At 39.8% G+C, this 14,650-nt stretch overlaps 1 protein-coding gene across 2 annotated transcripts in view; it reads right to left on the bottom strand.

The window, feature by feature from the left end:
- Window positions 1-13,006, bottom strand: part of ppm1aa (protein phosphatase, Mg2+/Mn2+ dependent, 1Aa) — a 30,250-nt gene extending 17,244 nt beyond the window's left edge. Inside the window, exons 1-5 of one of the 2 annotated variants that reach the window (XM_061796036.1) lie at window positions 12,570-13,006; window positions 10,117-10,970; window positions 9,919-10,036; window positions 6,421-6,532; window positions 6,275-6,332 (exon numbers count right to left, since the gene is read on the bottom strand). In XM_061796036.1, coding sequence (XP_061652020.1) covers window positions 6,275-6,332; window positions 6,421-6,532; window positions 9,919-10,036; window positions 10,117-10,953 — 1,125 coding nt within the window. In that variant the 5' untranslated portion in view covers window positions 10,954-10,970; window positions 12,570-13,006. The remainder of the gene's footprint in view (window positions 1-6,274; window positions 6,333-6,420; window positions 6,533-9,918; window positions 10,037-10,116; window positions 10,971-12,569) is intronic. The other variant, XM_061796037.1, reaches the window with a different exon arrangement.
- Window positions 13,007-14,650: the final 1,644 nt, after the last annotated feature.

Here is a 14,650-nt window from a genome sequence, read left to right as displayed (position 1 = left end):
ATTATGAAGCGTAAAATACGACAAGGGAGACCCCGGACTGTTGAACAGCTGAAGCTGTACATCAAGCGAGAATGGGAAAGAATTCCACCTACAAAGCTTCAACAATTAATGCTCTCAGTTCCCAAACGTTTATTGAGTGTTGTTAAAAGAAAAGGTGATGTAACACAGTGGTAAACATGACCCTGTCCCAGTTTTTTGGAACATGTTGCAGCCATAAAATTTTCAGTTCATGATTATTTGCTAAAAACAAAGTTTATCAGTTTGAACATTACATATCTTGTCTTTGTAGTGTATTCAATTAAATATAGGTTGAACATGATTTGCAAATTGTGTTTATTCTGTTTTTATTTATGTTTAACATAACGTCCCAAATTCATTGGAATTGGGGTTGTATCTCTGAAAGTCTTGATGTTCATCAGTCCACAGGTAGACAAGGAGCGGCCCTGTAAATATGACTTCAAGAGCACAGCGCAGAATGCTCAATAAGGTCAAATAAAGAAATAAAAAATAATAATTTAATTAAAACAAATAATACATTGCTGCATGCTTGAAGTTTTATAAAGAACATTTGGAAGTTCCAAAGCACGACTGGTCAAATATTATGTGGACAAAAGTAACCAAAGTTGAATTGTTTGGGAGGAACACACTCCACCATGTGTGGAGGAAAAATGGCACAGCACACCAACATCAAAACCTTATCCCAACTGTGAAGCATGGTGGACGGAGCATCATGGTATTGGCATGCGTTGGGTGTTGCAACAGGACAATGAGCCAAAACGCAGATGCAAATCAACAGAATGGCTTCAGAAGAAGAAAACACGTGTTCTGGAGTGGCCCAGTCAAAGTCCTGACTTCAACCCGATGCTGTGCCATGACTTCAAGAGAGCTATTCACACCAGACATCCCAAGAATATTGCTGAACTGCAACAGTTTTGTAAAGAGTAATGGTCCAAAATGCATCCTGATCGTTGGGCAGGTCTGATCTGCAACTGCAGTAAACGCTTGGTTGAGAGTGGCTGCTACCAAAGGAGGGTCAAGCAGTTATTAAATCCCAGGGTTCACGTACTTTTTCTTCCCTGTCCTCTGAATGTTTACGTTATGCTCTATAAAAATATGAAAACATATAATTGTGTGGTATTACTTTGAGCAGACTGTTTATTCATATGATTTAGATGAAGATCAGACTACATGTTATGACCAATTGAGGCAGAAATGTGATAAACTCCAAAGAGTTCACATACTTTTTCCTACTATTGTATTCTTATGATTGCACTTGGTTAAAAATTTAACTAATCTGCGGAAGTAGTTATTTATTAAAGTATTGGTTATAATTGCGTTTACATCTATTTGTTGAGCAAAAGCTATTCTAATTAAAAACATTGCTCATTGGGTCAAACATTCAGACTCAACAAATGAAATTTACTGAAATTAACAGCCAACCCTCTAATTAAAGAGGTTATTTTTATAGTCAAGTGCCACCACAATTTTTTTAAGATGGCTATAAATGATGATGAATGGAACTTATGGCCACAAAGAAAAGCGGTACAACGTTTCTGTCCTTGCTGCTCAGCACAATGTGGCTAAAGCGACACAAATAATAAAAGATGATCGTATCTACACTGCAGTCAGTTTAAACTTTAAAGTGAAGACATTCACATCCCAGACAAATGCCTTAATCATCCGGGGCATCTGCCATGTATCATCAGCGCTAAGAATGACTTCATCATTTGTTGTTGTTGTGTTTTAGTGGATAGCTAAGGTGGCTGGAAAGTGCAAAACAATATAACAAATTGTGAAACACTTTTGCATTTCAGAAAAAAACTAATAAAAGTTTAAATAAATTGACATTTCAGAAAACAAATGAACAAAAGCCCAAACTAATTTACATTTAAGAGAACAAACATTTACATTTGAGAAAACCAATTAACAAAAGCAGAAACGAATTACAAGTTACACAAACTGGAAAGGGAATGTACCATATCACAGAATCCCGCATTATTAGGAATCTTGACAAGACACACCCCGATTCAACATGCTTAGCTCATGCATCGTGGGTAGGATAGGCTACGCAAATGTAACGAGATGACCGTCTCAGATATGTATCACATTTGTGCAAAATAAAAATACAAAGAAGTTTGTTACGGTTAGGTTTAGGACTAGGATTGGGGTTAAGGCAGTTTAGGATGGGTTAAAGTTTGGATTATGGTGGGTTAGGGTTAAAGGCTGCCGCAAACCTATGGCGCAGTGTGCGTGGTTTGGCAACTGTTTCCATTAGTGGCCGATCAGTCAGCCAATGGTTGTGCCATGATTCATGTCGGCGCATGACCTGTAGCCAGTAATGTTGGAGCAGGGCATATCCTGCCAGGAAAGCACGTGGGAACACTAATAACACGTCATGGTACGTTCCCTTTCCGGTTTTCTGTAAAAAAATGTCTCACAGTTTGTTATATTGTTTTGTACTTCCCAGCCACCGCAGATTGCAGTTAGACTTGTCAAACAAGAAGTCGACTCACAGATTATTAAATTTATATTAAGCCCCGTGAAAATTGCTTTTGGAATTTGAACAAATCAGATATTGACCAGTGCCCTGGAACAGATTGTGTTTGAGTTTAGACGTTCCACTGCCTTTTGGTGGTATTCAGGAAGTAGTATTATATATACGCCAGCCAAGACTGTAAATTATTATCTTGTTAAAAGCAAGAATAGTTGATACAGCTATTCTATTGGCTATTGCCTAATTAGGTCATAATGCTATGGCTGGTCGGTGTTTATATTTAGAGTACATTCTATTTAACATTATTTTATTAATCCCTGAGTTGTTGGTCTATTGTCAACCACGTAGTAATGCATATAAGACAGGGGGTCTTATATGCAGGACTGGAGTGGAACATTATAAAATTTCACTGCAGTCACTGCTTAATTCATGGCTGCCTTCACTAGCTTATCACAATATTGCGCAAAATGTAATGTGGGCAGATTTAAAGGTTTTTCTCCGGAAGCACAATGACAATATGGAAGTGGTGAGATTGAAACCAACGACAGAACAGACAAAAATTTGAGGTTTTTTGCAAGGTTTCTTAAAGCCAAGGCGGGGCCAGGCAATCAATCCGCTCTGCTTTAGAAACCAGCTCGCCTCTTTATATTTCAAGCCTTGAAAGTCTCTGTGAAAATTAAAACCTTGAAGTTCCTGGTGCACTTTGCACTCCTCATTTGTTTCAAATATCAAACCCATTAAAGACATCAAAAGGGACCAGTTTGTTCAAATTAGATGAAAAACCAAAGTCCCAAGAAGTCCACTTTTTAATGATTGACCTGCCTGCCCTCTACAGCTAACAAATGCAGAACTCGGCCAATATAAATTAGACTCGATATATTTGAATAGAAACTAACCCTATGGATATTAGACAATGTTCTTTCAGTAGCATGTGATTATAAAACATTTGTGGAGGTGGATGTTCTCAAGTTAGGACATTACATTTGCTTCAAATGCAAAGAGACCAACACTGCTGGAACTACATTATATTGCCAAAAGTATTTGCTCGCTGTACATTGCCACGACTAGTTGGAGTTTACTCGAAAAGCAAAACATAAAACAAAGACAATGACACGTGTATTTGAAACAAGCACATATCAAGCATACGATGGGAAAACACAACAGCCAGCCACACACACAGACACACACAAAATAACAACAGCAAAGAGTATTTAAAACATTTTGAAACTGTGGACAAGGGATCAATTTCACACCAGAGAAGTTACATTTATATGTGTCTGCAGAAGACGATGAGGAGGAATCACACAAAAGCAAATCTGCTCACTAAACATTATGAAAGAACTGAAGGTTATGTGGGGTGACAAATGTTGTTACTGTGTTTGTACATGATACCGTACTGTTGAGTGCAAGTATTCTCATTAAAAGAAATGTGAAACGAGGTTTTGTGACGTAACCGCTGAACAGCGACACAGACTAGAGGCACAGGCAGAGCTATCCTACTCATAAGAGGGGATGTGGGGGGGGGGGGGGGGGGGGGGGGGTCAAGCGAGTGTGGGGGGGGGGGGCACGGGGGGTTTAGAGAGAGAGAGACACGAAGCATTTAAAGGCGCATTCACGCAAATGAAACTGTTGTGTCCGTGTGTGTGTCTGCGCGCATGCATGCGAGACTTTTGACTTGATTACACTTCATAGACAAAACCAGTTAATATCTATAAATTCTCTTCTATTATGTTTTCATGACTACAATATATTGCTACTTGTCGAGCATGGTCACGGAATTAATTAAGGCACCACTGTATACATGTTTATGAATATATTAATAACGATTCGTTTTGGCAACGATTCGATTCGTATCACGATTCGTGATTGCTGATTCGATTCAAGGATGATAATGGTTCAATTGATATTAGAATGATACGATCCAAAACAATTCAGTGGCTTGAAATTGTTTCAAAAATGTTTTAGCCAGAAATTCAACCAGTGTGACTGTGATAGAAATACCCGGATACTGGACCGTGCAGGTGAAATTTCCTAGATTCCTATATCTTGCAAGGTAATCAGGTAAAATTGATTATGATCATTATATATAATGATTTTGTTGATGTACTTGTACTGCTTTGCAATAAAATAAAGGGGAAAACAGCAACTCATTTTTATTTATATTATTGCAGCTATGATTTTACTGGTTCAGCTAATGTTTTGCTTGAATGACGAATGAAGATGCTTAATTAGTGTTGAACAGGGGTGTGTTTTACAACAACTGTAGCTACCATGTTTGTGATTAAAAGGTGGTCTGTGTATTGTGTTAACATTTTGCATTACATTAGGGGTTGAGTTAATATTTAAAAAAATAACTTGTGAGGTGGATCAGAGACAACTTTTATTAACCACCTCGTCATTCTTCACTAAAATTAAGCCAATGTTGAATGAGTGTTGTACTGTTATTAACGTATTAATATGAAACTCAACTGTCTGTATGACAATTGTTAAAATCTGAATACCTACTCAAGGCTGCGTGATGGCGGCACGAGCTGAATTTATTCCAAATATACAGTACCGAGAAAAAGTATTCATACCCCCCGAACCTTTTCACATTTTGCCACCTTACAACTACAAACTTAAATTATTTGTATTGAGATTTTATGTGATCGACCAACACAGTTGCACATAATTGTAAAGTGGGAAAGGAAGGAAATTATACATAGTTTTGAAAATTGTATTCCCTTGTTAGGGAAAGGTTCAGCATTACATGCCACAAAGCATGCTGGGAACAGAGTATGGGGAGAGATGTCTCAAAATTATTTCCACGTTTTTCAAATCCACAAATGTATCCACTAGTCACACGTGTGTTTTTCAAATCCACAAATATAGCGGCTGAAGTAAGTATTTAACAAGTCACCATTTTGCTTGCGCATGCGTAGTAAGTAAAAATGATGGCAGAAGTAAACAAAAGAATTGCAGCTCTTGTCAGAGTAAAATACGTACTTCGATTTGCTTTCATTCGAATGCAAAAATTATGATTCAGGATTTATTTTTTCAAAACAGACTCGCGAGTGAATTCGAACTGGCACGCAATCGTTCGTAGCGCTACTTTTTACTAATTAGGAGCAATTGATTGCACTGAATTGTATTTAGGGGTATCACAGTACAGGTAGCTGAATAGAAATGCATACCACTCTTTTCAGATTTATCCAAATTTAAAACGATATATTTAATTTTCATTTCACTTCACAAGTATGTGCTACTTTGTGTTGGTCTATTACATAAAATCTCAACAAAATACCTTCAAGTTTGTGACTGTAAGGTGGCAAATTGTGAAAACTTTCAAGGGGTATGAATACTTTTTCAAGGCACTGTAATTGACCTCAAACGGGGAATGTTTTAAAAGTGAACCAAATCAGAAGTTGACCAGCATCCTGGAACAGCCTGTGCTCAACCTTCAAGGTACCACTGCATGTGCGGAGTTTCACCTCTTTTTTTGTTTTAATGATAATTGTACTATTTTTCTGCATTTTGATCTTTGTAAATATAAGTGCATAAACATGCGTAATATATTCTACATAAGACAGAAGAGTTACTATAAGAAAAATGATCCAGAGTTAATATTTTTACTATTACATTTCAGATCTCTTACGTGCCACTTGGGGGGGGGGGGAGTGTTACCTAACATGCACGGAATTAGTTAAGGTTTACAGCCACGTCAAAAAGCATGCATACTTCAACCAAAGGAAAGCCTCAATGAGTTATAGGAGTTGAGAGGAGACAAACTGGGAAACTTACTGTGTCATCGCTTCGGTAGGGGTTGAGTTTGTTGTACACCGCTTCAATAACACTTCGTCTGAAGAGGAGAAAATATAACTTTTTTTTAAGAATGCTAAACATAGTGAGTGAACATATGTTTATTCCTAGCATATAAGGTCACATACTTGCTTGCCAGCTCTCCTCCGGGAGGGAGGTTGGGGATGCTCTCTGACGCTAACGTCCTCATAACGTGGACCAAGTCTGGTATGCCTTCATCACCCTGCTTTTTGAGGATATCTGATGAAAAACACAATCTCAAGTAAGCTTCTTGGACACAGAGGCAGGCAAAATAATTGCCAATGAAAAGGAACAAATGACTACGTACTATTGAGCTGTTTCATACAACAGTGTGTATTGCATCACATTTAACAAGAAATGGCCACTCAATTTCACTTTTTTGTACTACATTTGGTCCCGGAAAAAAATTATCTCAGCATGCTTGTGTTCCAGACAGTGTCATGGATTGGTCAACTGTAGATACAGTTGAAAAATATTAACTTTTATATAGTATGTGGGAAAAAAAATTACCGGTAGATCATTCAGTGAGAAAAGGTTTCAAGTAATGTCTTAAAAACACAGACATAATCACTTTCAAAAATTGTAAGTCAGTTGAGGTTGATTACAAAATAATTCAACAGACTTGACTCTAGCTAAAATTAAAGGAGACAATTTAAAATAGCGTGTTGTCTGTCCCACACCGCTGACATGTTTTTTTTTTAAATAACTTTAGTGGCCTTCAGATAGTTACAGTACTACGTCAAAAGACACGCGACAAGATTAAAAATACACTAGCTTTTGGATTCAAATATACTGTGCACGATGGCGACACAGTAAGTGTCTTTTGCGGAGGCGATCAATGACGTCATTGATCGGCTCGACAAATTATGACATTAAAGCCGATCGGCATAAAATGCTAAATATCGGCCGATACCAATCAGGCAGATCAGATCGCTGTAAAGTCTAATACTCAGAGGCATATATTCTTTATCCCCTATGAAAAATTACTAATATCTTACCAAGTCCCTGACAGTAGGAGTAAGTCTATTCTTCATTGTTTGTGTCTGCATGACACTGCAGTATTATACCGCGCCATGGTGGCCTAGGCGGGCACACCAGAAGTAGCAGCACAATTAATTGTATTGCAGCATTAAATCAGGATGCAAAAACGTTCTTTACATTCTATTAAATTATGTCATTGGTGTCAAATTGGTGGCCCGTGGGCCAGATCCGGCCCGCCACATCATTTTATATGGCCCATGAAAGCAAATAAAAACTGTTCATTGTGTTCTGGCGTAATACCATTGAGATAGTTGCAAGCATTTTTTGTTACCAATCCCCCTTTGAAAAGAAATTTAATAGTTGAATAGTTGTTTTTATAGGCTTCTGATTTCAAAACTGAGTATTCATCAATGTGTTGTGTATACTGTATGTAATTACAGTATAGGAGGTAATCTTTCATTTATATGGGTTCACAGTTGTAGCGGCCCTCCGAGGGAAGTCATAACTACGATGTGGCCCGTGACAAATATGAGTTGGACACCCTTGAATTATGTTATTACTCTACATTGAGGAGGAAGCATTTCCTTCATTTCAATGGGGAAAGATGATTGAAGAGACTAGTGTTTTGAGTTACGAGCGTAACCAGGGAACAAATTAAACTCATATCTCGAGGCACCACAGTATTTACACACATACGCTTATGTGAATAATATAGGTGCAACCAACAAGGAAACGAAGTAGTGTAAAAACAAAGAGCAGCACTAAAGTGAGATTTAAAAAAATGTTAATCTAAAAATGAAAGGAAAAAAGATTAGGATGTTGCATGTTGGTTAAGTAATATAGTTTAAGAAATATTTGTACGTTTTCAAAGTGTAAAGTATATTATTATTAACAGTGATACATAGTGCTCAATTATAATACACCCAATATGTCTAGTGTATAAAACACCTATAGATATGCACAACATGCAACTACAGTAGTTTGATTAAATATTTACATTAACTTGTCAATTATTGTACAGATTCGTATGTAATGTCACAGTCAGGTTAAAATCTGCTTCCTTAGAGACATATTTTCAGAAACAGGCTGCTTGCCAAAAATGTAGTTGATTGTGTAATTTCACACTTTAATGGGTGGGGAGGCACGCCAGAGAACCAGAGAGAATTAAACCTCATCTTAACTTTGATTCATTTAAACCACCTGTTAAAATGTGCTCAGCTTATACACAACCTCTGTTTAATTTATTTTTGTAATATGCTGTAGTTAGTGACCAGGAGCTTTTATTTACTTTCCCATTCCAGGTGTTCTTCTGAAGGAGGAGTTTATTTCTAGAAATGCTTGTATAAGGGTGGTGCTAGACACAATTAAGTCATCAAATGAAAATAAATACTCTCTTGTTACATTGGGAATGGAATGTGTAAGCGTCTCATATTAGTTTTCTGTTTGTATTTCCTTGTGTCACTTGTTGTTGCTGAAATAGGGTGACTGAACCAGACAAGCGTGATTTTCAGAAGTTTGCACTTGCTACACGGCTACAAGACCATGCTGATATGTATTTTGTTTGTCCTGCGTTTTATCAATTCTCATGTCCAAGGCATGAGAATTGATATCTAAAAAATAAATCCCAGTTTTAGCGGACACAGGGTAGGGTATTGGTGTTTGCAGATACAGAGCTGCCAACCTATAGAAGTTCAGTTCCAGAAATATAGTCCAAATTTGTCATTTTTCACATCATAAAATAGCGTGCTCACAAGCAGCCCCCCCCCCCCCCCCTCTCTTTTTTTTTCAACAATACAGTGTTTATTTAATCAAATTAATGTTTGAAATTTTCATCATGGTGGCCGGACACAGCGCCGTAATGGCCGGTAATGTTGGACGTTGTTTTTTATTCCCCCCAATATCCGGAACAATCGATGTTACGCCCGTAACAAGTCATCATTCAGTGATTTCCTTGATAAAATACGGACGTTCCTTAACATTTGGCAGCTCTGTAGATGCGTCCAGTGAAAGCACCACATACACAGATCTGCATACTAATTTACACATTACAGAAATTAACACAATAATTTGGTAGCTTGGTGATCAAGTTCTACCTTCACGGGTGAAAATACAATGAATGCTTTTACTGTCTTTATGGGGTCTGACATGCACGTCAAGAGTACGGGGCTCAACAAGTAGCTCCACCCCTAATCGTCAGGGTAACAAAAGCAATACACCCAGCGGAACTGCCTCGTCAAAACAAGCTCATTTCAACGAGGCTAGAAAAAGAGGGTGCCGACTGACAAGTATCCTATAATTTATGATCCTTAGGGTATTTTGATAAAAACATTTCACAGACATGTTAAAACACCTGGGCATTTTTAAATTGAAAGAAAATACATAACATCTCCTATGTACAGCTTCATAATGGTACCAGCGGGGCACTTTTCCTGGGAATAACTGAAGTACTGCCTCTGTTAGAGCTGAGGCCACTCCTTGAGGCTATATGTTTAATAGAAATCCAAAGTGTAAATAAAATAAAAAACATTTCAAATGGACCAGAAATTAATTTCATCCACCATAACATTTTACAACTGTAGTCATAATTTCCCCTACGCATTAATTTTCTGGTTTGATGTGCCTACCTTCTACTCTTGACTCCAGATACTTATCCAGCTCAGCCTCCCGTTTAACTGCTTCTGGAGAAACCTTTGGAGCTCCAGGAAAACAGATTAAAACAACACTCATATTGTCCCGACTACCCTGTGGAAGAAAGACAAAGGCCAGAGAGGTTAGACTTAATGCGAGAACACACAGGTGTATTTTGAGTCAACACGGCATACCTTGTACAGGCAAGTGTCAACAATTTCATTGCTGACTCTTACAAGATCATCCGTGACTTCAAGCCTTGACCGGACAAAGTCACACAATTCTTCATTGGCCATGACATCCCAGATGCCATCACAAGCTAGAATAATAAATTCATCTTCCCCTTCGCATCTCTCGATGGCATAAACTTCAGGCTCGGGAGATACAAGCTGCTCTGTTGGGCCTTTCCCATGCACACACTTGTAGTCAAAATCTCCTAGGGCCCGAGACACGGCCAGGGAGCCGTTAACTCGCTGTATCATGACTGAGCCACCGGCATTCAGGATTCTTTCCTTCTCCAGAGGGTTGCTGGGTTTGTGATCCTGTGTGAAGAAGTGCACGGCACTCCCTCGGCTCAGGAGTCCCCGCGAGTCGCCACAGTTAATAAAGTAGACGTGGCTCGGTGATATCATCACGCCCACCGCAGTGGAGCCACTGCGGTCCACGCCGTGCTTCTTCTCCGAGATGGTTCGCATGTGATCGTCGATCTCGAGGAAACCTGTGCGGATGCCGTTCTTCACGCTTTCCACCGAGGGATCCTCCTGTAGAGCACTCTGGAAGTCTGAGTTGCTGGTGATGTGCTCCAACAGATGCTCGCAGCAGTACTTGGCCACCTGAGAGCCGGCGTGCCCATCATAAACAGCAAAAAATGACCAGGGGTCGAGGCCATGAGGCAAGCCAATTACTGCTGTGTGTGCATCTTCCATCTCTACCCGCCAGCCTTGCATACTGCTTAGCCCAAAGCGCAGGCTGTTACCCTCACCATGGGAATTGTATTTTTCCATCTTTGGTTTGTCCAGAAATGCCCCCATTGTGTCCCTCTAGAAACCTGCAGACATAAATATGGCATATGTTGTGATATTTAAGTCGAGCAGCACTGTGTATAAAGGTGCAGTATCTCATCTATAAGTAATGTGACAAGATTTCTGTCTGTCTGTCAAAATGCTAAGTCTTCAAGCTGAGTACAATGCACCTAGAATTCTGAAAATCAGGTGATGGGTTTCAGAGAAATTTTGAATTTTTTAGTTTGAAAAAAAAAAAAAAAAAAACTTTTTGCGGAACGTTTTTGTGTAATATCGCCATGGTCTAAAACACAGTAAAACAGTAACTTAATTATTTCTCAACATATCTTCTCGACCATTTCCTTTCGTCTGCTACTCGGGGAACTCCTTCTCCGATTGGCTGACATTTTTTAGTTAAAAATATCCACCAAGAAGCTCATACAGGCCAAAATTCAGATTCTCCAGGTCAATGCGACAAAATTACCATGACGTTTCAAATGGAATCACTACAACGCTACTTAAATAGCGCAAATCAGAATCATCTTTATTGGCCAAGTATGTGAAAACACAAAGAACTTGTAGAAAGAACATTGTTCATGTGGGCAGTAGAATAGGTCATGTACTTCAGCAACCAATTTTTTTTGGTCAAATTATTTGTTATGGAGGATTGTGGCAGCGTTTGAAGTGCTCATGCCATGTTTTTTTTAGTAAACTCCACAAAGTTGGCAGCTACTTGTCTTGTTGCTACTGTAAGGACTTGGGCTTTGGAACCGGAGGGTCACAATTCGAGTACTGCGGCGGGTAAATGTAAACAAATGGTGAATAGTTGTTGAAGAGGTGAGAGTCTGCTTCCTGACTACTGCCGAGGTGCCCTTGAGCTCTGACACTTCTCCTTGCATGCCTGCATGTGTGTTCTGGCTCTATTTGTGGTGTTAACCACAAATAACAGAGTGTGAGTTGAATTTCCCCTTGAGTGATTATACTGCGTATGACCATTGCAAATCTAATTGAATATGTAACGAATTTGCTTCCAAAGACGAACAACTTGACGTTCAGACAGCCTGCACTGCTCTAAAAATAGCAGGCCTGTGTACATATTTTGACTACATATTAGGCACTCTGTTGGTGTGGAGTAAATTGAAACGCCCTTTCACCACTTCCTGGCCAGGTTAAACATCTAAAATGGTGCCACGGTTCTAGTCTACGAAGCACCCGATGTAACATAACTCTGACCTTCGCAAGAAAGGCCACTAAAAATGAGTCAAAGCATTCGCTACTAGCACGCAGCGCTAATGCTCGCTAACCGACTGGCCACTTACTTGATAACTGCGATTTTGGCAGATACCGCGTAACCAACAGTACAAGTTACAGTGAGCTCATTACAATCATGAACATGTTGAGACGTAAACAATTGTACACTAATGATTGTTACGTGGAGCGTCTTAAGACCGCGAAGCAAAGAAACAAGCTGGCTTGGATACTTGCGGGCCTTTGACCCTTGTTGGACCCTCACAGCGAACTTGTGCTAAGCTAAGCTACCATAGGAGAGCCCTCGGCCTTTGCTCGGCGAGCACTACATGCTAAACAGGTTAGCTTTAGCCGAGCCTTCAAGTTAGCGGTTCAACGAGAGACATTTAACGACTTACCGAATGTCCAAAATTGTGGCTGACAGCAAGAGACGCCGAGGCGGAGTCCACACCAGGAAGGCTCACTGACCTAAAGCGACGAAAGGGGGCTTTGGCTGGGCTTAAGCGTCGGTGGGTTTGCCGACTAGCAAAGAGCAATCTTCACACAAGAGCCAGTGCATAGAAATGGCGCTAGAGCGGAGCTTTCTCTTTGGGTACGACCTTGATGCATTACATTATCCCAGCAGGCGATCGCGAGGATATACTAGCGTTATTATTATTATTATTTTTTTGCTTGTTTTTTCCGTGTGGATGTGGGAAGCTGAAACGTCTGTCCCAGCCTCTCCACTTGACAGCTTGACAGCTTGCTAGCTACCGTTAGCTCCTGGCTGGCTGGTGCGCACAGGCACTCGGAGAAGACCCGGATGTTGCAGGTTGCCTTCGAAAACATGACATCATCCCTGACACCGAAGACGCGCTCGGCGCGTGCGGACTGCGTCTGCGTAGCCTATCTGCATGATTCGGATGCATTGAAACGCATTTTTTGGAGTGCCTTCGACGCTATTATTTACGTTACATACTGCATATGCAAATGTGCAAAGTAGGTATACGCTTTTTAAATTGGGGAAGGAAGGAAGAATGGAAGGAGCCAAGACCGGAGGAAGGAAGGATGTAAGCATAGAGGGAATTAATGAGTCAAATATGTATGGAAGGAGGGAGAGACAGAGGAAGCAAGGCGGAAAACGAGGATGGTATGAAAGGAAGGAAGGAAAGAAGGTTGAAGAGCATAAAGGAAAGAATGTAGAGAGGAAGAAGGAAAGGAAGGAAGGAAGGAAACACGGATGTGTGGAATGAAGGAAGGAAACTATAAGGAGGGAAGGGAGTATGTTATGAAGGGTGCATGTATAGAGGGAAGAGAGGAAGGATGGAGGGGGAAAGGAAATCATGAAAGGAGGAAGAAGAGAGGGAAGGAAGGAAACGAGGATGATATATAAGGAACAAAACCAAGAAGGAAAGAAAGGAGGAAGGGTGGAGCATGGTCGGAATGAAGGAAACAAAGATGGTATGGAAATAATGAAGTGAAAACCATAAATTACTTTGAAACCTTCCCCACTGTTTAAAACCAAGTGACGTGACATGAGGTTCATGGGGCAATAATATTAGAGTCAGATTGAAACAGAACAGGGTGGCATATTTTTCCATTAAAGTAGGAGCCAGACATTAAAACTAGTACAAATAAATAAAATGTATGCTGTCTATATAGTCATGGAAACGAATGTTATCCATCCATCCATTGTCAAATAGCACTTATCCTGTTCAGGGTCGCGGGGTGCTGGAGCCTATCCAAGCCGACTTCGGGCAAAAGGCAGACTACACCCTGAACTGGTTGCCAGTCAGTCAGTCGCAGGGCACATATACTGTTAGACAGGGACAACCACTCACAGTCACATTCACACCATCACTGAGTGGGAACTGAACCCACGCTGCCTCCACCCAAGTCAGGCGAGTGTACCACTACAGCATCAGTGACTGAAACAAACATTAGACCACCCTTATGGTTCTTCAATTTCTTGTTCATTTTAATGCCTGGTAGTTGTACCACTAAAGGTATATTACCTGAAGAATACAAGGATCGCAACAAAAATGCAGCTGATTCAATAAAACTGCTGCTCTTGATCTATCCAAAGTCATTGGGAATACAATTACGCACGTCAAAAAGGACATAGTTTTATGGGATCAGCTGAATTTTTGCCATGTTCATTGCATTCCTGAGGTAATATACCTTTAGTGGTAACACGCATTCAAATGAACAAGAAATTGAAGAAACAAGGGTGGTCTAATAATGTATTCCATGACTTTTTTTGAAGAAGAAGAAGAAATACGCACATTCAGCAATTTTAATGATGAAGTCAATGACGTTACTGGATTCAAAATGAAAATCGATATAAAGCACAAACCATAGACCTAAAATGCAAAATATTTTTATGTTATTTGTATTTTTTAAAAATCTCCTTACATGCAGGTGAGGCTCTGCCTCCCTTGAGTGCACGTCCCTGTCTCACTCTGGTTTGAAACCTAAAAGTATACATTGAAACCCTAAA

Source organism: Phyllopteryx taeniolatus, chromosome 13 (genome assembly GCF_024500385.1).
Source record: "Phyllopteryx taeniolatus isolate TA_2022b chromosome 13, UOR_Ptae_1.2, whole genome shotgun sequence".
In the NCBI taxonomy this organism is placed as follows: domain Eukaryota; kingdom Metazoa; phylum Chordata; class Actinopteri; order Syngnathiformes; family Syngnathidae; genus Phyllopteryx; species Phyllopteryx taeniolatus.
Note: the sequence above shows the minus strand (reverse complement) of the source record. Positions and strands in the feature narration are given on the sequence as shown.